We start from the raw sequence: 25,120 nt of genomic DNA, 5'->3' as shown, positions 1-25,120 counted from the left end.
CTACAAGAAAGGATATGAGTTTTTCTCGATGCATGAACATAAGGTTTTGAAAGGACTAGTCAACGAATCCCTATTTTATGTTAATCTAATTGTCATGACAGGAAGTATGATATTGAACTTTCATTTTTATTACTTGCAATTTTGGAGATTTTTATAACATTATTAGTCACCTACAATAATAGTAATGATAATTAATATATTATTATAATTATATTAATAAGAGTTAATTTCATTCACCTTCTCAAATGTTTTAGCTTAATACATTTAACCCTTGTAGCCTCGTAGGTTTGAAAATTCATCACACAATAAAATAAGAAATGAAAAGGATAAATGAGGTATTTAATGAAATTTCAAATCTACGAGAACAAAATGTATTTAGATGAAATCTCAAGGAAGATTAATGAAATTAACCCTGTTAATTGCCAATCAACGGAGTATGAAGTTTCATTCAAGAAAGGGAGAATGTGTTGATACAAATTTAATTTCATGGAGCACTCCACATTTTTACACATTAGAGACCATTTTCATATTCGTTAAGAGTGGGTCTTATTAAATGGATTTTAACCACATCTCATATAAATGCATTTTTCCTTCAAAATTGCCCAAAAGTTTGTATTAAATCAAATGGGCTGAATTACCCCAATATAATTTTGAGTATAAATTTTCAACTAACAGATCCTATTTATTGATTTTTAGGACAAGTTCAAATTTCTTTGGAGGCAATTGGGACAGAAGCAAAGAAACAGAAAATGACCCACTGGCAGTGCCCATGATATTCCAATGGCAATCGGGCATCCAAGGGAGAAGGTGCTTTCTGGCTTTCAAAGGCAAACCTTTTGACAAGGCCCCGGAATATAAGCCAAAAAGAGTGATATAAAAAACTAAGAAAAGAAGAAAGCAAGAGAAGTAACCCAGGGGAATTCCCTGTATTGTGCCCCAAAGAAATCAAATATTGAAGAAACAACGTGGGGGTTGGGGGGGTGGGGGGGAGGAAAGAGAATCTCCCTTTTGCAGCCTTTTGCCTTGTATCTAATGCTTAAAGGCTCTGCCTAATCCAGTGGTTTTACCTGCTTCTCTCCTTTCAACCGAAAGGGAAAAAGCACTTTCGAATAGCCTATAAAGTATGCATCCTCCATTTGCTAACTAGTCAGAATATCTCCCAAAACACGATCTATAATTATAAAGTAAGCACCCCCCATTTGCTAACTGCTAAGAATATCACCTAAAGCATGGCCAGGTACAAATAGTGATACTCTTTTTTTGGACAACAACAATACAAAAGTCCAGCATCTCACAGGAAGACTATTGGTGCAAGTAACTGTCAGAAGGGGAAATGCATTTGAGCCTACCAAAATTGAACGGCTGCCAACTATTCTTTGAGAATTATAATGTTTTCAGGGTTAGTACCATGGCTGACAATAGCCAGTTTTAGTGCATCATCAGCCTGCTGCAATTACTTAATTAGGCCTAGTAGATTTAGAAAGCATTAATCTGTACATAGGGGCACCACGATCTACAACGTGCTGTTCCCAATCTGACCGAACACCGAAAGGGTTCTCCTTAAGCCATCCTTTTCTGTCAGTCTCAGTACAGTCTTCATTGTGCACAACAGAGAGTTTGCCCTTGCCATATTTCAGAAAATGTTCTTTCATTCTCACTGCCACTGCTTCTATGTCTGATTGCAGAAAGACCTGGATTGTCAAGAATAGTTAGAAGACATGCGAAATAAACAGCCACTCACTAGTCATAACTAGTCAGTGCTTCTCAATCCTTGCTTATTAGTGAAACTTAGAAAAGCAGAAAGACAGGAAAAAAATAAAAGAAATAAAAAAACTAAATCATACCACAGTAAAAAGGAGTGCTTCCATCATTTCACTGAAAAAAGCATAACTCAAACAACTAACATACCCCTGATTTTTTGGTGAAATGATGGCAGGGTTCTATGTACATCAAGGTAGACTGCAGCGATTAGAAAAAGCCCAAAAAAGGAGATGATTCCAAACTCCACATCGGTATTGACTTCCAATTTGACCCAAAAATTTAATCGGTAGCTTAACAGAATATCAGTCTTTCTTAGTAAGATATCAGGAGTTTGATTTTTATTCCTCGTTTATTTGACTATTTATTGAGCCCACATGCAGGCAAGAGAAGACAGGATGTAGGGGTCTTAGCCCAATTCGGATTGATATATATATTTTTGGGCTGTTAAATTAGTAATTTAACAATATTATATACAAGATAAAATAAATTAAGCCCAAGGGAAAGAGATTTCGACAAATTGCATTACCTTTCCATCAGATGCAAGCAGATCAGCTACTGCTTCAACTAATGATCTTTGCAGCATTCTCCATCTATGTTCTGGTTTGTTGAAATCAGGGTTTGGACACTAAATGAAAAGAATCTTTCTTAAATTAGAGAGGCATCGAATCTTAGTGGCAGCATGCAGAAGAAGGAATGAAACTATGAGAAAAACGCAATCTAATAAACTGTGGAAGAGATTAAAAATAAGTAGCTGCTAAGAACAGGCCTGGAAGCAACTTAAATGAAGAATGACATCTGATTGCCACTAGATTGATATCTGTTGGCTCATATTAAATTCATTTCTAAAATAAAATATAGAGGAGAAGCTGAATTCAACTTAAAATTAATGTTCCAATCTTCAATTTCCAACATGATATTTGGTCAGTGCATAATCTAATAAGCCACTCTTTTCAGTCAATACAAGTGAAAACCAACAGCAAATCTACAGGAGTCTCATTCATTTGAAGACAATTCAGAAGAGAAAAAAAAAAAAAAAAGGGAAAAACAAATGGTTGTGGCTGCAAAAGCATTATTCGTGGAAACCATAGCGGTGGTAGTAGGGGCAAAGACTTTCCTTGTGGAAAAATTTGGCAATAGATGTGATAATAGCAGAAGTGGTAGCAGTAGAAAATGCCAGAGATGTCAGTGGCAGCTGAGACATAGTTTGGCAGAATGATGGCAACAGTGGAGCAGAGCAATAACAATGGTGGTCACAGTGGAAGTGTTCTAGCCTTGTCAGTGAGAAAAATTGTGGTGATAGGTGTGCTGTGTTGGGGGGACAACAATGGCTTGCTGTGATATATAGATGGTGGTGGCAGCAGAGTGTAAGGGACAATGGCAGTGGCAATAATGGAGTCACCTGCAGTAGAGTCAGAAGGAAAAATGACAGCGATATAAGCGGTTTTAGCAGGCTAGCAGCAGCAATGGATTGGTGTTTAGTTTGAGGAAGCATGCTTACAATAGTAAGGACAACAGTAGTGATGGTGATAGCAGTTGACCAGGTGATCTGATGGTGTTGGAGGGTACAAATGATAGCAGTAAGTTGGTGGAGGGATGGCAGATCTTGGAAGTATCTTTATCAGGAGTTGAGACATAATCTAGGGGACCCCACTTTGGGAGACCAAAAATCTGGCTACCTGATTATGACATTTGTCTGATGATGGTGCTTCACTCGAGTTCATGACTCCTTGTGAAATTCAAATAAAAACTAAAGAACAAAAAGCTAGCCAAGTATACTTTCATTTGCTGTCTCAATTGTAACGGCAATTAGGTCCAGACTAGGTGGGGTCCACATTCAGCAATATGAACAACCCCTATGTGCGAGTATTTCAAAGTTATGTGGTGAAGAAGGAATAACTTTCTAGAGTCATCAAATATTTCTAGTGTTTCTAGTGTCATCAAATCCAATACAAAATGATGGTGCTTCTTCACTATGTAAAGGTCATTGCCTATAACAAGCATACCAAATATACCGTGGTTTGCTTTCTCAATTCTAATGGCATCAGCTCCATACTAGGCAGGCATCACATTCAGCAATATGAACAACCCCTAGGTGTCAGTTTTCTAAACTCATCATGTAAGAATATTTATGAATCATGTGCATAAGTTCTGAAAGCAACAAAAAGGACTTCTCAGCATTTTTCGAAAATGGATTCTCAGCATGACTAACAAAATGCAGTTGATTGCCTAAAATGTTTTATCAACCATAACACATTTCTATAATAGAAGAGAAACGTGCTTTCAATGAATACGATCATAAAAAATGGATTTTCATACAGGAAAAAACCAGTCAAAATCAGAAATAAACAATTTCACAAATAATTGATTTCAGTACAATATATTAGTAGGAGTCTTTTAGCTCAGCTAAGTAATACTTAACGTAGTGGAAGTCTAAAATCATAACAGGGCAAAGAGAAATCTCTGAAGTGTTTTTGGAACATTCTCATCACTCACCACTGACATAATTGGTGAGAATACTGATGACACAGGGAGACTCCCATGGTAAGGAACCATCTCCATGGCTGCTTCTGAACCACAAGTTTGACCGCTTTGGCTTGGTGTGCAGCCCAAAACTTGAAACTTATAGTTGAAATGTGACCACTTGTAGCTTATTGTCACAACCTGCTCAAAATGAAACCTCACTTTAGCTTATATATAAGGGAGTGGAAAGCTTCTACAACGCTCTAGAGACATCCACACATCTTCATATATGAATGGGAAAAGGTGGAGTGGTATGGAGAATTCTAGAGAGTTCCAGAAAACTCTTGTACATTCTTGTACATAGCTTGGATATAGGCTTGCATGTAGCATTCTCTAGAGAATTCTAGATTTTTAGGGAACCTTAGGCACCAAGCACTTGAGAACTCTCCAAGCATTATATGGTGTTCTTGTACAATACAAGCTTTATTCTTCCAAAACTCTCTAAGTACTTCTTCCTTTGTGTATTCTAGCTTTTGAGTCAAGTAGTTTAGCTTAGCATTGTGAGCTAAGATCAGGGTAAGGCTGACTTAGCAACTTCAAGAAGCTTGAGTTGTCTAAGTACCGCACATGAGCTTAGGAAACACCTAAGTCTGAGACAAGTGGTACTAGACATGTCAAGTTCCAACATTGAGGAGATGACTAGAGAGAAAACCCGTGGAAGGAAGACTAACCCTACCACATGTGGTGGGGAAAGGAAGGAGAAGTCCTGTGATATCATTGCTAGCATGGAGGCAAGGCTAACCAAGGTGGATGCTTGTGAAGGTATGGACTTGATTGAGCAAGGTTAAAGAGAGACCTAGAAGATTTAACAGAATAGATCTAAGACCTCAAAGAGGGGATGCTACCCTTAAAATTTCAACTCGTGTCACACGAAGAGTTCATATACTACTAAGATAAGCTTATAAGCATGCTTGCTAGCCTAGAGTCAAAGGTGAAGACCTTAGTCACACGTATGGAGACTAGTGATTAGGAAGTACATTAAGAGTTGGCCATTTATAAGAGTACGGTTTCTGCCCAAGGGATGCTAAAGAGCTAGACAACTTCTTATGACACATGGAGAGGTATTTTAGGGTGATAGCATTGACAGATGAAGCCACTAAGGTATGGACTTGGGACCCTATTACCTCATTGATACTACTACTATAAGGTGATGTTGAAGGTTTGCCAATATGGAGAAAGGCACATGCACCATAGACACATGGGATGCCTTTAAAAGGGAGATCGAGAGGTAGTACTACTTGAGGATGTGGCTTACTTGGAAAGTAAGAACATGAAGTGTGTCAAGCACATGGGCTCAATCTATGAGTATGTCAAGGAGTTCTCTACACTTATGCTTGAAATCCTTAACATGATAAAGAAAGAGCTACTGTTCAATTTCATGGACAACCTACAAAGTTGGACCGAGCAAGAGCTAGGATGCCATGATGTCTAAGACCTTGCCACGACCATGGCAATAGTGGAGTCCTTAGTGAAATACAAGAGGGGAGACTCCTCCAAGCCAAATCCACCATCAAATGGTAACCATGCCAAAGATGGGGGAGACACGAGATCAAAGAGCTATAGTACTACTTAAGAAGAATCAAGCAAGACCTCTAGTGGTAAGGAAGGCAAGGGTAAGAACAAACAAAAGGAGTTCACGTTGAGGACTAACTGTTTCTTATGCAACAGTCCACATTGGGCATAAGACTGCCCTAAGAGGAAGACCCTTAATGCCATGATCAATGAGAAAGAAAAGGAGGGCAATGCTTATGCTAGGTCGATGCGTCTCCTAAAAGCCCTTAAGACGAAGTCGGTGTCTAAGACGTCTCAAACCAAAAGGTTAATGCATGTAGAAGCTCATGTGAACAATAAGCCGACCAAGGCCATGGTGGACATGGGTGCCACACACAACTTTCTCTCTATGGATGAGGCAAAGAGACTAGAGCTTCAAGCATCCAAGGAAGGTAGATGGATTAAGGTAGTCAACTCTTCTACCAAGCCACTACAAGGTGTAGTACATGAGGTAATGATATACATCGACAAATATGAAGGCAAGATTACCTTTATAATGGCACTAGTGGACAACTTTAAGGTGGTGCTAAGAATGGACTTCCTATGGAAGGTCAAGGTGGTGCTACTACCCTTCTTATGCACAATAGATATCCTAGATATCTTGGAGGAGGAGACACCATGCCTAGTCCCATCGATCACTGAAGGTATGCCTAAGACCCCCTTGTTATTGGCTATGGAAGTAAATAAAGGATTGAAGAAAAAGCGAGTGACCTATCTAGCTACACTAAGGGAAGAGAAAGAAGATTCCGTAGAGGAACCCATGCCTAAGGAAATCAAGGTAGTCCTTCATGAATTTAAGGATGTAATGTCGCTCGAGTTGCCTAAGAAACTCCTACCAAGGAGGGAAGAGGATCATAAGATCAAGTTAGAGCCGAGAATTAAGACTCCTTGCCATAAGGTCATATAGGGACAACACCGCTTAAGCCGGAGAAACTAAGGAGACAACTTAAGGAGTTGCTTGATGTAGAGTTCATTCAACCTTCTAAAGCTTCCTATGGTGTTGATGTTGTTCCTAAAAAAGTACAATGGATCCCTACATATGTACATAGACTAATGAGCACTTAACAAGGTGACAATGAAGAACAAGTAGCCTATCCTACTCATTGTTGATCTATTCAATCAGCTTGGTAGAGCAACATATTTTACAAAGCTAGACTTGAGATTGGGCCACTTCTAAGTCAGGATTGTAGAAGGGGATGATCCAAAGACAACTCAAAATGGTCCTTATGAATTTTTAATGATGCCCTTTGGACTCACTAATGCACCAACTATATTCTACACCTTGATGAACAAGATCTTCCATCCATATTTCGATAAGTTTGTGGTAGTGTACTTAGACGACATTGTTGTCATAGCAATGCCTTGGAGAAGCATGTGGAGCACCTAAGAAAGGTATTCAAAGTTCTAAGATAAAACGAGCTCAATGTGAAGAAGGAGATATGCTCATATGCTGAGGAAGAAGTGAGCTTCCTAAGGCATCGCATCGAGGATGGAAAGTTGATCATGGATGACAACAACGTTAAGGCCATCCAAGAGTGGGATCTGCCTACTAAGGTTCCTTAGTAAGGTACTTTCTTGGCCTAGTTAATAACTACTAGTGGTTCATCAAGGGCTACTCAACTAGGGCAGCTTTGCTTATTGATCTTTTGAAGAAAAACAAGGCATGAGATTTGGATGATAAGCGCTAACAAGCCTTTGAGGATTTGAAAAATGATGTGATAAAGGAACCGATATTGGCACTTCTTGCATAGCAAGGTGTTCGAGGTACACATGAATGCCTTTAACTTTGCCATTAGAAGGGTTCTAATGCAAGACAAACATCTTATAGCCTTTAAGAGTCGCAAGCTCAATGACACCAAGAAGCAATACATGATGCAAGAGAAAGAGATGATTGCCATAGTCCATTGCTTGGGCACTACATACTAGGGTCTTACTGCATGGTAAAGACAGAAAACGTTGCCACCAGCTACTTCCAAGCATAGAAGACGTCGAGTCTTAAACAAGCATGACTTTCTTGCAGAGTTTGACTATACATTACAGTACAAGCTAGGAAGTGCTAATCATGTGGTTGATGCCCTAAGTCGCAAAGTGGAGTCACTAAGCCGCAAAGTGGAGTCAACATCTATGACTAGTCAACCCCAAGGAGAGTTGATGGATTTTCTCAAAGAGGGGCTACAATATGACCTATTGGCTAAGAGTCTCATCACCTTAGCACATGAGGGGAAGACTAAGTAGTTTTGGGTGGAGGATGAATTACTTTATACCAAGGGGAGACGACTTTGTGTTCCTAAGTTGGGTAACTTGAGGAAGAATCTGATCAAGGAGTGCCATGACACCAAGTGGGCTGGTGTCATAGACACATATTTTACCTTAAAATTTTCACGTTAGTATGTGCTTTGAAGCCCTTCAAGCTAGCTTATTGAAGACCCACATGAGCTTTTAACAAAGAACAACCCAGAAAGATTATACAAGGCCCAATTCCCTGACTTGCATTTTATTTCTTCTCTAACTAACGATACATGACATAGCTCAAAAAGACTCCCACAATCTTTTTGGCAAGTTCATGCTCTCACTCATGCTATGTTTTGAGAAGGCTCTCCCACTCTATGTTCTCTCTTTATACCTCTACATATCACCTCATGTGTTTTTAGAAGGCACTCCAACCTTCCTTTTATAAGTGTGGTACCGACCATTCTTTACTTGACTAGGAGTAAGCAACCTTAGTCCTATTCAAACTACAATTACAAAAAGAATCTGAACTCTTATTCAAACCCAAACTATAATTAAATTTGAATTGAACTCTCAACTTTCAAATGTCTTCGCCCATTTCTCATCCATTTGAAACTCCTTAGGCTGCTACCTTATGCATCAATCCCCTTTCCCCTTAGGTACTTGGTCTGTGGTGCAACATGTCTTCCTTGGTCTTACCCTAATACTAAGGCGTCTTTCTTGTGTTCTGCCTTAAGTCTGTTTGCTCTTATGCCTTTAGTGTCAATCCACTCATGTGCTTGAATCGGTCTATGCATCAGATCAACTTGTTATAACATCTTTATAACCCATGTCAAGTTGGGGTCGACGCCCTGTAAAAAAGGATGCAGCAACAACGGAATCGACTTAAGACATGATGCGAGATGTTACGCACAAAGGCACAATGCCTTGTGCACAGATGATGAGTCATGTGACTTGTTACACCAAGAGAGGATGGGACATGGCATGGTTCCATTGTAGCAACAGGAAAAGGCGCGAGCATAGGATATGAGCAAAGGGTGGTAGTGACCCTTACCAAAGCATGCAAGCATGGACAAGGAGCCTGGGTGTGAAGTAACCCATGGGCGCGATGACATGAGGCATTAGCATGGAACAAAGACAACATGTTGCCTCAACATGAAGGAGACTCAGATGTGTAGAGAGGGGCTTGGCACGCACATGAGCCGAATATATAGATGCACACGGTAGCAGCATGAAGAGTTGGACTAGAAGTAGCAGTACAAGTCAAGCATGAGTAGGAGTCTTGATTCCTATTGTAATTGTAGTCTAAGTAGGACTAGGACTTCAAGTCCTAGTAGGAGTGGTTGGTGCCACAACCTATCAGAGAAAGTCCAAGTAGAACTAGGATGTGTACTCCTAGTTTAACAAGGAGTGGGTGACACCACTCTATAAATAAGGAGGATTGGCGAGCCTCCTGACAGAGATATTGAGAGAGAAAAATGAAGGAAACATGAACTTACCAATGTTATTATAGGAGTCTTGCTAAAGTTGTCTTTTATTCTTATTCAAGGAGGTAATAAAATACAAGTTGGGGTTGATGCCCCGTAATCTGGTGTGTGTGCCCTACTCATGTTGGAGGGCCTTGCATTAAGGCCCCTTGATGTGGCCATGCTGATTACTATTCAAAAAGTACATAGTTTGAATGATAAATACAATATATGTTACATCTTTTGGATGGTAATCATGTCTTTTTTACTCAATTGGCATGTTGGTACTCTTGCAGTTTTACTAATAAATGTTTTGAGTTGTGAAGTGATTTTTAAGGATAAATTGAAGTGAAATTGACAAGAGGATATGGAGTAGCATTTTTGTGGAAAGAGGGAAATGAGGATGTTTGGAAGAGGAGCCATTCAAAGAAAGATGAATTGTTGGAGTGGAAATTGTCTTGATAAGAATGCACATGTTTAAGTGATTTTAGCATACGATTCTCGCATGAAGGAAGCTAAGTTCGCATATCCATGGCGAATTGGACCAGCAAGGTTAAATATAAAGAACATTGTGGTTGAATTTAGCATGCTATATGAAGTTGGCATAATCATGCCAAATATAGAATCAAAGATGAGTTCAACAAGGGAATTTTTGCATGGGAAAACAGGTGATCTCATATGGTCTTATGATTTTAATGAAATTTTCGCATGGAGAAGGCCAAGTTCGTATGTCCAGCCAACGTGACCAGAAAGGTGCATTATGCAGCTTTTTGAAAGCTATTTGGCATAGTTGTTATCAATTTTTCATACCCATACGAAACAATAAATTCTTATGCGAAGAACTCAAATTGTGACATTTGATTTTAAAAGAAGGTTCTAGATGCTTTTTAGGATGTTGCCATGTGTTCATTTGATGATGGAGATATAAATATGAGTTGGAGATTTTCATTGAAGACTTTTGGATCTTTTAATCAATTCTAGTTGTTTGGTATTGGAGATTTTATGATCAAATACAACTTTATTTTATTTTCTTTCATTTTCTCACTAGCCAAACATGTATTGGGAGGTCAAATCTCCAAACATGAGTGACTAAATCTCATTTTTTTCGAAGGAATGAGAATCTAGAAGCGAGATTTATGGTGATTTAGAGAATTGAAGCTTGAATTGTCAAGGTATTTTGATCTAATTGATTGATTAATTGAATTTTGGGGATTTTTTTTCTTGAAATTATCTTGAATGACCATTACAATGCAAACTAGGTAAATTCATCAAATTCTTAAATCCAAATTTAATGAGATTGGATAGTTGCATTGTATAAATCATTGAAAGATAATTTGAATATATGAATTGAATTAATCTTTTTGGATTAAATTACCTAATTAGAAGAAAAATTAGATATAAACTACAAGCTAAATAAAAAATTGATTTAGATGAAAAATAATATTTTTAATCTAACTTGATGAAAAATAGATCTCAATCCCTATTCACCATAGAGATTGTTTCCTAGAGAATCCTAAATCCAAGATTTTTTTTTTTTCGTATCAATCTTCTTTAAATTTGATTGTTTTAGATTTTTTTTTCTTTCTCTCGATTTGAACTCATTGTCATTTTCTTTTTTTATCATGATTTGTCAAATTTTCACTTGATCAAACTCATTTTTTTACTTCCTATTTAAGTCTTAATTACCGGGATTGATCCATCCTGGTAGATGATACCTAAAGTCACTATACTACCGTAGCTTTTGCTAAAAACCATTTTTTATAAGGTAAAAGTTATCTTAGCGTAATTAAATTAGGTTAAAAGTTTTGTTTTGATATGATAAACGACAAAAATTCATCAATCACACACCCCTACCCCTAAAGAGCATTTTGGGTTATTTCAAAAGTTTTTGAAGGAGACATCACATATGTTTGAAGAAGAATAATAGATTTACTAAATAATTAAAAAGATCCAGAAATTCCCAGCCCTCTTGTTGCTTGTGCGTGGTCTGTTAGGTGCATGGCCTGTGTGTGCACTGCTACATGCCTGCCCCGTGCACCACCTGTTGTTTGCACTACTTGCTATGCACACACCTCGTGTCTGCAACTTGTGCATCCAACCTATGTGTGAAACACCTCGCACCTAATGCTACAAACCCTCCACCATCTTACCTCTTTCCTCAAGGCTTTCCCCCATGGGTACAAGTTGTTCACCCATGAGACCCTTAGTGGTTTTAGGCATATTAAAGTCAATTTGAAAGTGATTAGAGGAGACATTACCCATGCTTGAGAAGGCATAATGAATTTTAATTAATTCATGACTACTCAGAAAATCCTGCTTCCACTTGGAGTCTCCTCTTTTGAAAGTTCCTCTTCAAAGGAAAATACCACCATGCTAAAATTCCACACTTGGATTTTTGCTGAGTCAGGGTCGTGCCATGTGCTGCCCCTTATTAGCTTTGATCCCACCTTGCCTTGGTTGTAGGCCACTCATGAAGCCAAGGTTCCATCCCATGAGGCCTCAATGCCAGATACTTCGAGTCAAGGTGTTACAATTGTTGTGTCGCGAGTGACACATTGCTATATCGTGCTGCTGTGCACACTGTTGCGCCTACAGCCGTGCATGCATTTACTCTGTCAATTGTAACATGTTGTTGTGTTGTGTGCAACCGCTTGTGCCATCACAAATGCTTCTCTCATACCACTTAGTCTGCACATGTTGCACTTGTAGCATCATTTGCTGCCTTGTTTCATTCTTAAGGTCCTCATGCATGCACAATGCCCGACCATGAGGCCTTTGGTGTCAAGTCGTCTAAGAAAAGGTGCTAATAGCTGGGCACCTTGGCAATGGCGCACAATGGCACTACTAGGGTTGACATAATATTAGCCTTAAATACAGGATGATGTTAAGGCCTATGTGAGGACTTGTCTTATGTATCAATAAGACAATGTGGATTAGCATTTACCTAGAGGTCTGTTGTAGCCACTACCCACACCTAAGTGACCATAGGAGAGCATCATCATGGACATGATTCCATCATTGTGTTACCTAAGTTAGAGGGACATGATTCCATCATTGTGGTAATAGGTAGGTTCTCTAAGTATGCCACTTTCATAGTAGGCCCTACTAACTCTACCATGAAGGAGACAACGAGGTTATTCTTAAAGCACGTAGTCAAGCACTGGAGGTTGCCTGAACACATCATTAGTGATTGTGACCCATGCTTCACTAGGAAATTTTGGACAAAACTCTTTTAAGATGATGGGGTTACAAATAGATGGGTGGACAGAAAGAGTGAATGCTTTGTTGGAGCTATACTTGAGGCACTTTGTAAGTGTTAACCAAAGGGATTGGGTTAAGTTGCTAGATGCAACCCAATTCTCTTATCATCTACAAAGGAGTGAAGTGACCAACAAAAGCCCATTCGAGCTAGCGACAAAACAAAAACCATCGACTCCACACACCCTAGTGATGGGCTACATGGAGAGAAGTCCAATGGCTTTCAATTCCACTAGGGAGTGGCAAGAGCAGGTGAACATTGTTTGCTTATATTTAAACAAAGCCACTAAGAGGATGAAGAAGTGGGCTAACAAGAAGAGGTGTCTCACTAAGTATTAAGTGGGAGACTTGGTACTTGTCAAATTACTTCCTCAACAGTTTAAGTCCCTAAGGTTAATGCACAAAGGCCTTGTGAGGAGATCTATGAAGGCCCCTTTCCTTATACTTGGGAGAGTCAGCAAAGTGTCCTATCAGGTGGAGTTACCCCTTCAAGGTTAAAAATCCATCTTGTTTTCCATGCAAGTTACTTGAAGCTATATCATGAAGATAAAGATGATATAAGTCATGGGATATCAAAAAAGGCATCAATAGTTGTCATATATACGACAAGACATCATTGCACATTGAGTCATTAGAAGATGAGGAGTGCCTCCTGCAATGGAATACTTAGTGAAATGGAAGGAACTACCAGAAAGCAAGACTAGTTGGGAGCCTACAAATGCACCATGACAATTCCAAGACCAAATAAAGAGATTCCGAGTAGAAAGAGAGACTAGGATGTCTACAACATTGGTGGAGGAGAGTGTCATAACCTACTTAAAATGATACCTCACTTGAGAAAGGGAGCAGGAAACTTCCACAAGACTCTGAAGACATCTACAAATCTTCACACATGAATTGAAGAAAGTGGAGTAGTATGTAGAATTCTAGAGTTCCAAGACCAAATAAAGAGATTCCGAGTAGAAAGAGAGACTAGGATGTCTACAACATTGGTGGAGGAGAGTGTCATAGCCTACTCAAAATGATCCCTCACTTGAGAAAGGAAGCAGAAAGCTTCCACAAGACTCTGAAGACATCTACACATCTTCACACATGAATTGAAGAAAGTGGAGTAGTATGTAGAATTCTAGAGAGTTCCAGAGAACTCTTGTACATAGCTTGGATATAAACTTACATGTAACATTCTCTAGAGAATTCTAGAATTATGAGGAACCTTAAAGGGTTCTAGATTGTTTCTTTGGTGTCTATAAATAGGAAGAGGCTCCACTTGGTCAAGGCACTGAGTTTTTCAAGCATTCTAAAGTGGTTTTTGTACAATACAAGCTTCATTCTTCCAAAACTCTTTAAGTGTTGCTTCCTTAGTGCATCCTAACTTCCAAGTCAAGTAGCTTTTCTTAGCATTATGAGGTAAGATCGGGGTAAGGATGACTTAGCAACTTCAAGAAACTTGAGTTGTCTAAGTGTCACATGTAAGCTCAGGAAAAACCTTAGTCTGTGACATATGGATCCCTACAATGGATCACGTTAAATATTTAAGAATGTTTTCAATTTTGAATCGAAAATTCATCAAATAATCCCACTTTTTAGTATTTTGGAAGATAATAATAAATGGAAAATTCTTGTATGATAAAATTGGTTTGACAGTTAGTTGTGAGAGATGTGTATACATATATATATATATATATATATATATATATACACATATATTAGGAAAAACAAAATTTTAGATTATATTTTAGTTATTTGTTGACCATCGAACTTTAATTTCAGCACATTGGAAATCATATAAGAGAAGAAAAATAACAAAGAAGAAAAATAAAGAACATATAAGATCATCTCTCAATAAGCCTACTAGTTATCATCTCCAAGAAGCAAATAAACATTTACTCTACAAAAATCAAATTTTTGTTCTTTGTTATGCAGAGTTAACACACAAGAACATGGATAATGGCCAAAGGGGATTGCAAGGTTAAACTAACAGGTCCAGAATTCTAAAATAAAATAGCATGTTATAATGCACATTTGTCTTACTACCTGTATTGAAACAAGAACCAAGTCTCCAGGGTAACTGGAAACTATTGATCTGAATGTTGATGTAGCATTTGTTGCAATGAAGTATCTAACACAAATAAAACCAAAAACATAAACATGGCCATGACAATGAAACAAACAAAAACAAGTCCATACATTAAATTATCAAAATAAAAAAACATAGCTAGGAAAATTGATTGGATAATACAAATCTCAAGAAAATAATTCAAAATCAAAATAATAGATAACTAGAAGGTCTTGCGAACTTCTTAAAGCATATGACAAATTAAAATTGAACAGTTGTAGCTCTCTCTTTGAATTAACCGGAAAGTATATATGCATATTTCATAACAATTCTATGGTTATCTGATTGGAGCCAAAATATGTGCTCTAATGGAACATAAACATTATGATTTACGCATTAAAAAAGGCTTAAATCACCGAACTTAAATTGATGCTAAGACCTTAACTATGAATCTAACTTCTATTTTGAGCTTAATTTCAAATTTAAGAGATGAAAAGAATGCTAGGTGTAAAAGCTATTTTCAACCAAAGTAGAGTAAGCAGTTAAAAGCTATTTTCAACCAAAGTAGAGTAAGCAGTCAATTGTGCCTAAAGAGAGATTCAAGACTTGGAAAGCATTAGGAGGGGTCCATGTAAGGGCAAAACAAGGGAGTTACGAGCACTAGATGAAAAATGAATTGTATGTAGAGAGGTAGAAAGCAAAGCAACCATGAGAAGGAAGGTTTGAAGCAAATGCAATTAAGCTCAAAATGGATCGAAACTCAAACCTAGTAGCAACAAATACATTGACTTTGAGGGAAATTTTGGAGTACTTCCCATTATCTTTTTAAGGCATGCCACATATGATCATATGGATTTTCACATGACTGTGCAAAATGCACCAGAGAAATAAAATGCTCAAGAAAGTGGGGAATATGAAAAATGAATTGTATGTAGAGAGGTAGAGAGGTAGAGGGCAAAGCAACCATGAGAAGGAAGGTTTGAAGTAAATGCAATCAAGCTCAAAATGGATCGAAACTCAAACCTAGTAAACAACACATACCTTGACTTTGAGGGAAATTTTGGAGTACTTCCCGTAATCTTTTTAAGGCATGCCACATATGATCATATGGATTTTCGCATGACTCTGCAAAATGCACCAGAGAAATAAAATGCTCTAGAAAGTGGGGAATGTGTGAAAAGCCATTTTAGCATGACCACGCCAAATCGCCAAAAGAATGTTGAGGTACCGCCAATCCATTTCCATTTTGTATGGCCTTTATTGCATATATTAATGACATAGTTTTGATAGGAAATGACCTTGCAAAGATAGATAGATTGGAGAGACTTGTAACTAGCTAAGGAATTTGGAATCAGAGACCTCAGAAAGCTCATATACTTCCTAAGGCCTAAAGTTGCACGCTCTAATGAAGTAATTGTAATCTCATAGCAAAAATACATTCTAGATCTTCTAAAGGAGATGGAAATGAGTGGTTGCAAACCAATAGAGACTCCAAAAGAACAATCTCATAAGGTGAATGAAGGAAAAGGAAGCACTCCAATGGATAAAGAAAGATATCAATGCCTAATGGGAAATTGATATATTTAGCACACACAATACCTAGCACAACCTATGGGTGATTGTGGTAAGTCAATTTATGCATGATCTTAGAGAAGTGCACATGGAAGCAATGTTTAGAATGCTCGAATACCGAAAGTCTTCAACTAGCCAAGGCATTCATTTCAAAAGGAGAGAGATTCAAATCCTTAGACGCCTACCATGAATGCTAATTGGGTTGGATAAATAACAAACCAAAGATCAATATCAAGGTACTGCACATTTTTGGGAGGAAATTTGTAGTTTGGAGAAGTAAGAAGCAATTGGTGGTGGCAAGGTCTAGTGCAAAAGAGGAATTCAAGGCTATGGCTCCTGAAATATATGATCTTCTTTGGATCAAGATAATGCTAAGTGACCTTGGAATCATCTAATGAGAAGAACTCATGAACTCCAATGAGAAGTCAACCATCAACATTGCACACAATCCAATGTAACATGATTGAACTAAGCACATGGAAGTGGACCGACATTTTATAAAAGAAAAACATGAAAATGAGCTAATTTGTACTCCTTACATTCATACAGAGGGTCAACTGATTGATATTCTAACAAAGGGTTTCCTACTCAGTCTTTTCAAACTATCTTAAGCAAGTTTTGAATTAAAAAATAACCATTCCTCAATTGAAGGGAGAGTGTTGGAAAATCTACCAACTTGTGTGGCAAATTACTGAAAATTCTTCAGTAATCAAAGGCTAACTCATGTAAGTTGTAGCCATTGCATAATTGTATATTTCCTAGGATTCTTTCTTTTGCTAGCATTCTTCACTTTTTTTTTTTTTTTTTTTTTGATAAGTAAAGGAAATTCATTCAAAAGGCAAGACGCCACAAAGTATACAGGGGGTATACAAGGCAACTAAGCCTCAAAAACAACAAAACAAAAACAGCTCCCATTAAGTGGAAGCCATCCACTCAAGAAACCTTATAAGGGAGAACGCCTCCTCACCTACATACAGTTTGGCCCAACTCCACAAGTTACAAACAAAAATATTCTTTAACTTCTGAACGTTCAACACCCCCTCCCTAAAAGCTATCCTATTCCTTTCCTTCCACACCGTCCAAAAAATACACAACGGAATGACTTCCCAAATCTTTTTCCTTTTCTTTCCCACAAACGAACCCCTCCAACTAACTAAAACATCCTTTACAGTTTTTGGGAAAACCCAATTCACATCTACTAAACCAAACACTATATCCCATAAAACTCTAACCACTGTACAGTGTATGAGTATATGATTTACACTTTCTTCCTCACAACCACAAAGAAAGCAGCGATTTGGAAGTTGTAACCCTCTTCTTTGTAGTCTATCCAAAGTCAGCACCCTCCCCCACGTCGCCTTCCATGCAAAAAAACAAACTTTAGTTGGCACCCTTGTCACCCAAATGCTTCTAGAAGGAAAGCCTGTATCCTCAGATCTCACCAGCAAATTATACGCTTCCTTTACCCTAAAATGCGCCCTTCCTCCTTTACTCCACAGGACTGAGTCTTCTACCCCAGAGGGTTTGTGGCCCCTCAAAATCTGAAGAAAATCTCCAACCAACCCCAACTCCCAATCATTGAAGTCCCTCAAAAAATTGAGATTCCAGTTTCCGTTACCCGAATTTTGATCCCACATTTCCTCAACCGTTGCGTTCCTTTGAACCGTCATAGCAAAGAGATGAGGGAAACAATGGGACAACGCTGTCTCTAAACACCACACATCTGTCCAAAACCTGATTGTGTTGCCCTTCCCTACTTTGAAGAACATGTTATTCCAGCACCATTCTGATTCTTTCCAAATCTCCTTCCAAACCCCTACTCCCACCGCCCCCATAGTCTTCTTTGGCCTCCACCCGAAATTCTCCTGCCCGTACTTCACTTTGATCACTTGTTTCCAAAGATTATCTTTGTCACTAGCATACCTCCATATCCACTTGCCAAGTAATGCTTTGTTCAACAAGGCTAGCTTTCTAATGCCTAGCCCACCTTTGGTCTTATCTGTACATACCACCTCCCAATTAACCAAGTGAGTTTTCCCCTCCATCTGTCCTCCTCCCCACAAAAAGTCCCTTTGCAATTTCTCCAGTCTTCTAGCCACCATCTTGGGCATCCTGAAGATTGACATTTGGTAGATTGGCATGCTAGCCAAAGTGCTTTTTATTAAGGTAACTCTTCCCCCTTTAGATATATATTGCCTTTTCCAAAGAGCTAGTCTTCTCCTGACTCTCTCTTCCACCCCGTCCCACATATAAGGCGCTCTATTGCGTACCCCTAAGGGTAGACCCAAGTACTGAGAAGGTAAAGAGCCCACCTTGCACCCTAGTTCAACAGCCAACTCCTCCATCCCCCCCACCTCTCCCACTGGAATGATCTCACTTTTTGCAAGGTTAATCTTTAGACCGGAAGCCGCTTCAAACCAAAACAAAACCCAACTTAAATGAGTTAAGTGGTCCTTCCTAGCCTCACAGAATATGATGGTATCGTCCGCAAAGAACAAATGAGAGATATGCAATGGAGATTCACTACCACCCCTTATGTTGCATCCTGATAAGAAGCCCCCCTCCACAGCTCTCCTAATAAGAACATCCAACACTTCCATTCCCATGACAAAGAGATAAGGAGACAAGGGATCTCCTTGTCTAAGGCCTTTGGTGCTAGGAAAGAAACCTGCAGGCACTCCATTAACCATCACTGAAAATTTAGCTGAAGATAGACAACTCCACATCCACCCCACCCACTTAGACCCAAAGCCCATTTTCTGCAACACCTTCAATAGGAACTTCCAATTGATACTGTCATAAGCTTTCTCAATATCCAGTTTGCATATAAGACCCTTTTCTCTTCGTTTTTGCCATGAATCTATCACTTCATTTGCTATTAGAGAAGCGTCAAGAATCTGTCTTCCCCTCACAAAGGCATTCTGAGAATTTGAGACCACCTTACCAACCACTCTCTTCAATCTATTGGCCAACACTTTAGCCAATAACTTGTAGAGACCCCCTAATAGACTGATAGGTCTAAAATCCCCAAGATCCTCAGCACCACATTTCTTGGGAATCAAAACCAAAAAAGTATTGTTAAGGCTTTTAAGGAAAGAGCTATGCTCAAAAAATTCCTTGAACATTTCTATAATCTCCTCTTTAACAAAGTCCCAACAGCTTTGCCAAAAAGCTAGAGTAAAGCCATCCGGACCAGGGGCTTTATCCCCATTCATCTCCATTAAAGCCCCCTGAATCTCCTCCTCTGTAAATGGCCTCTCCAACATTTCAGCCTCTTCTTGACTGATCTGATCTAGCTGAAGACTCCCAATATCCGCCTTCCACCCCATATCTTCTGAAAGAAGCTCTTTAAACGCATTAGCTATTCCTTCTCTAATTTCCTGCTCCTCTAGAAACCACTCCCCATTAATCTTAACTCTCTCCATACAATTATTTCTACGGTGAGCACTTGCCATACGATGAAAGAAGCCCGTGTTTCTATCCCCCTCTTTCAGCCATATCTCTCTAGAAAGTTGTCTCCAATGAGTTTCCTCCATAATCACCCATTTTTTGTAATTTTCCTTTGCCTCTTTCTTCAGTTCTACTTCCTCCATAGTCAGAATTCTGTCATTTTCCTCCCTATCCCAAAATTCCACCTGTTGCAAAGCTGCAGATTTATTACTCTCCAGCTTACCAAATACTTCCCTATTCCACACTTTCAGCTTCTGTTTGATTTCCTTCATTTTAGTGGCCAACTTATAGCTAGCACTACCCCTAACATCGATACCTTGCCACCAGCTGCGTACAAGCTCTTTAAATCCCTCAGCCTTAAGCCACATATTTTCAAATCTGAATGGGGTCGGGCCTCGTCTTATCCCACCCCCCACTAGCATAATTGGGAAATGATCGGACACCGGTCGGGGCAGCCTGCACTGGTTAATCCCACTGAATTGATCCATCCAACTAGAAGACACCATAAACCTGTCCAAACGAGCCCAAGTCTGATTATGAAGACCCCCATTCCAAGTAAAATCTCCCCCCTGCAGCGGCAGATCCACCAGCCCAAGGTCATCCACAATTTCAGCAAAGTTTCTCATAGCTGAACTAATCCTCCTCTGCCCACTCCTTTCCCTTGAGAACAAAGTAATGTTAAAATCCCCCCCTATGCACCAAGAATCCTCCCACAGCCCTCTGATCGCCCCAAACTCTTCCCATAAAGCATTCCTCTCTGCCTTAGTAAAAGGGCCATACACTCCCGTAAAAACCCATACATTTCCATCTTCTATATTACGAAATCTGCAAGACAAGGTAAACTGACCCTCCTCCCAATCTAGCATGTCCAGGGCCCTTCTATCCCAGCATATAAAAATACCACCTGATGCTCCCTCCGCATTCACTGCTCTCCAGCCTAGGAATCTCCCTGCTCCTATACTTCTCGCAATGCTATCCGTCATACACTGCACTTTTGTCTCCTGAATGCACATTAAGTCCACCCTCTGATTTCTAATAAATGTCTTAATTACTTTTCTTTTGGAGCTGTCATTTGCCCCCCTCACATTCCAGCTCAATATTTTCACCTTCATTGGACAACTACAATTTGGCGCCCTTTGCCCTGTACCGAGCCTTTCTGTTTCATCCCTCCCTCATAGTTTATGGAGCATTCTAAGCGTTTTAACTCCCTTTCAAATTTAGACTTTTCCAATAACTCTTTGCTATGTATTTTCTCCCTTCTTTTCCTGATCTTTGTCAAAAAATTCAAGATTTCCTTCTCCAATCCCTCCGTAGGGAAGCCCAGAAACTTGCTGAATCTTGCCAAACCACTCTCTTCCCAGTTACCCCCCATCTCACTTCTCACAATTTGAGCATCCTCTATAACACCTGCCCCTTCCATCTCCCTACCTTTGTCACTGTTGCAGTGTATGCCTCCCACTTCCTTACACTCCTTAATCCTTTCATTGCATGCCTTATACACTGTTAGCCACAGTGATTTATCAGCCCGACCCTCCTCATCCAAATCCCCAGAGTGATTGAAAGACTCCCCCCCAGAGTCCGATCAAGAAAAAAAGAATTAAGATGAGAATTCCCCTTATCCCTTTTCCCCCAGGAACCAACCCCTTTTTCATACCTCATTGATTCCTCCTTAAGCGCCCTATCCGTCTCTGTCAGCCTCACCCCTCCTTGTAGCTTCCTTTTATTCTCATCCTCCCTCGCAGCAAAGAACTCTGCTTCTGGGAACTGACTGTGCGCAGGATCTGTTACCTCTTGGACTGCTAGTGCCTTAGAGCCCTTTTTTGTTGTGCAGGCCTTTAAACCAAGCAGGCCGTTAGCTGTCATCTGGGCTAGAGGCAGAGCTGAACCTTTAGAATAGCAGCCCACAACTTCCGATGGGCCATCGTCTGGGCCAACATCACTTACAGCCTCCCCTTTGTTCTTAGAGTCCATGGACCCAAACAAAACGTTAGGCCCGCCCTCCCTTCTGATTTGCCTTGGGCCCGCGATTGGGCTTGAAGTCTTTATCTCATCAGTTGGGACCCAATTGCAGTTTGACGGGCTTGGCACTGGGCTGGTCTCCATCCGACCCGACCCGCCCCCTGCAGCAACGTCCCATCATCTGACGGGTGCAGCATCTCGAGCCTCCCGCTCCCCCAACCCTTCATCACTCGCTGCCCCGGGCGTGGATCCTCCTCACCCCTAACCTCCCTGCTTTGCCGATTCGCTTCAGCCCTGCATTTCCTCCTCAACACCGGCCAACATTCCCACCATAGGGACACAACATAACTTTCATCCTCCCCTTCAATTTCCAACACGTTGGGTCTGGCTTCCCCTTCCCATTTCACTAGGATTCTAGCCCATTGGAGATCTCTCATCGATCTCGTATTTTCATCGGCGGTGATAAAACCACCACATGCATCCCCTACTCTCCTCAAAATTTCTGGGCTCCATAACGAAATTGGGAGCCCCACAATCCTTACCCATACGTCCCTTCTCTCTTCCCCCTCTGCCCAACATCCGCTCCTAGGGCTCCAATGTTCCAACCTTACCGGGGTTCCTTCCCACGCGCAGCTCCCAGAGGAAACGACTCGTCGAGCCTCCTCCAAATCTTCAAATTCCAGCAACGCTTTCCTCTTATTCAACTTAGCCAGCCCTAGGTTACCTTTGAGATCCCAAGACTTTGCCCAGAATTTCCCCCATTTCTCGATATCATCTTCCCCCCCTGATCCTTCTCTCCAGCTCGCCACAACACAATTTTGCAATTTCCTTTTTATCCCTTCTGATTCCTCTTTTGTCACCTTTATTGTAGCAGCATTTAGGTTACCCGTCGTCGACTTTCTCACCATCGTTGCATACGACCCTCCCATCGCAATTTTCTCCACAACCTTTCCCTTGTATTTTTCCGGATTTTTACCAAAAAACCCTAACACCTGTTTGAGTTTCTCCGCCATTATCGTCCACCCCTTCTTATCCCTACGACCTCTTGGGACAAAGACACAAAACCTTTTCCCCTCCACATCAGAGACCCCTAGGCGAATGAACCCCCCCGCTCTGTTTGTCTTCACTTTTTATTTTTTATTTTTATCTTTGATAGCATAATCATAGGCATCATTCCTAGGCTATTTTTAGGTTATGTATTCCTATGTAATAAACAATGCAAAAAGTATTCTCATAAATGGTTCTAGATCTAAATGAAAACAATGGTTTTTATATGGCATGTTAAAAAGCACTAAAAATGATTAAACACTATTTAGGTACTGAATTTAAAGCCTTGTTTTACCTGATAAAATATCTGGGGAACATAAGTTCTTTCCCAAGGGAAGAGAAAATGAACAACACTCAAAAGAGTTACTAAAAACTGCCAAGTATGATGTTGCCACAATTCTTATCTTCAAAACAAACAATGTTAATAGAGAAAAACCATTTTTATCAACATGAACAATTTATTTTGGTAGGACTACTAAGAATGACAATGTCCATTAATACTAATATTTTTTTTTTATAGATAAGCACAAATATATTAAAGGGCAAAGGCCACAAAGCATACAAGGAGTATACAAATCAGCCTAAAACAAGAACACAAAAAACAAGCCCCCTTACCCACCCTTAAGTGGCCGCTAGCCACTCCAAAAATCCTAAGAGCGAAGAGGACTCCTCTCCAATATACACCTTAGCCCAACTCCACAAGGTACATACAAAAGAATTTTTGAGTTTCTGTATATCTAACACACCTCCCCTAAAAGCTAATCTATTCCTCTCCTTCCAAACCGTCCAAAAAATACACAACGGGATGGATTTCCAAATTTTTTTCCTTTTTTTCCCCACAAAAGAGCCCCTCCAACTGAATAACGCCTTTTTAACTAGCTCTGGGAACACCCACTTAACCCCAACAAGGGCAAGGATGATTTCTCAAAGGGCCTTTACCACTATACAATGTAAAAAAATGTGATTTACATTTTCCTCTTCACAACCACACAAAAAACAGCGGTTAGGGAGCTGCCAACCCCTTTTTTGAAGCTTATCCAAGGTGAGAATCTTCCCCCACGCGACTTTCCAAGCAAAAAAGGCCTCTTTGGTTGGGACCTTGTCCACCCAAACGCATTTATTCGGAAAGGCGCATGCATTGGGGTAACAGCCAGCACGTTGTAGGCAACCTTAACCCCATATTTGCCATGACCCCCACCTTTCCATAGCACAACGTCCTCCTCGGAAGATATCCTAAAGTCCCTGAGCATATTAAGCAATCCTCTAATCAAATCCAGCTTCCAATCATTAAAATCTCTATGAAATCTAAGATTCCAACCTCCTTGACCAATGTTTGGGTCCCATATCTCACTAATTGTTGCATTCCTGTGAACCGCCAACTCAAAAAGCTGGGGGAAAGATTGGGACAGCACCGTAATTGCCACACCACTGGTCAGTCCAGAATTTAACTCTAGTCCCCTTCTCCACCTTAAACTTTATGTTATCCCAGCACCACTTAGCTTCCTTCAAAATCTCCTTCCAAACCCCCACTCCACAAGTTCCACGGGCTTTTTTAGTTCTCCATCCAAAATCTTCCTGACCATATTTCACCCCAATCACCATCTTCCAAAGATTATCCTTTTCAACGGCAAATCTCCATAACCATTTACCCAACAACGCTTTGTTCAAGGGATCAATCTTCCGAATGCCAAGGCCACCCTTCTCCTTTTGAGTGCACATCACCTCCCATTTAATTAAATGGACTTTCCTCTCTAAGCTTGCCCCTCCCCAAAGAAAATCTCTTTGTAATTTTTCGAGTCTATTTGCAACACTCTTAGGCATTCGAAAGAGGGTCATATTGTAAATAGGCAAGTTGGCCAGAGTGCTTTCGATTAAGGTGATACGCCCTCCCTTCGAAATATATTGTCTTTTCTACTGGCTTAATCTTCTCCTCATTCTCTCTTCCACCCCATCCCAAATAGAGATAGCTTCGTGGTGGGCTTCAAGGGGCAGCCCCAAGTAAACAGTGGGCAACAATCCCACTTTGCACCCAAGCTCCATAGCCATTTCCTCAATTTCTTCCACCTCACCAACCAGAATTAAGACGCTTTTATCTAGATTAATTTTGAGACCGGAAGACGCCTCAAACCAAGCCAAAATCCAGCTTATGGCAGAAAGTTGCTCTTTCCTAGCTTCACAAAGATGATTGTATCATCAGCAAAAAGAAGATGTGAAACTATCATCTCCTCTTCCCCTCTCCCCCGAATTCTGC

General features: G+C 40.0%; 1 protein-coding gene across 1 annotated transcript in view; it reads right to left on the bottom strand.

The window, feature by feature from the left end:
- Positions 1-1,236: 1,236 nt before the first annotated feature.
- Positions 1,237-25,120, bottom strand: part of LOC100243165 (uncharacterized) — a 43,878-nt gene continuing 19,994 nt past the window's right edge. The window contains exons 13-16 of the mRNA XM_059739013.1: positions 14,820-14,904; positions 4,255-4,422; positions 2,288-2,386; positions 1,237-1,691 (exon numbers count right to left, since the gene is read on the bottom strand). Of these exons, the coding sequence (XP_059594996.1) occupies positions 1,458-1,691; positions 2,288-2,386; positions 4,255-4,422; positions 14,820-14,904 (586 nt within the window). The 3' untranslated portion in view covers positions 1,237-1,457. The remainder of the gene's footprint in view (positions 1,692-2,287; positions 2,387-4,254; positions 4,423-14,819; positions 14,905-25,120) is intronic.

Source organism: Vitis vinifera, chromosome 8 (genome assembly GCF_030704535.1).
Source record: "Vitis vinifera cultivar Pinot Noir 40024 chromosome 8, ASM3070453v1".
In the NCBI taxonomy this organism is placed as follows: domain Eukaryota; kingdom Viridiplantae; phylum Streptophyta; class Magnoliopsida; order Vitales; family Vitaceae; genus Vitis; species Vitis vinifera.
Note: the sequence above shows the minus strand (reverse complement) of the source record. Positions and strands in the feature narration are given on the sequence as shown.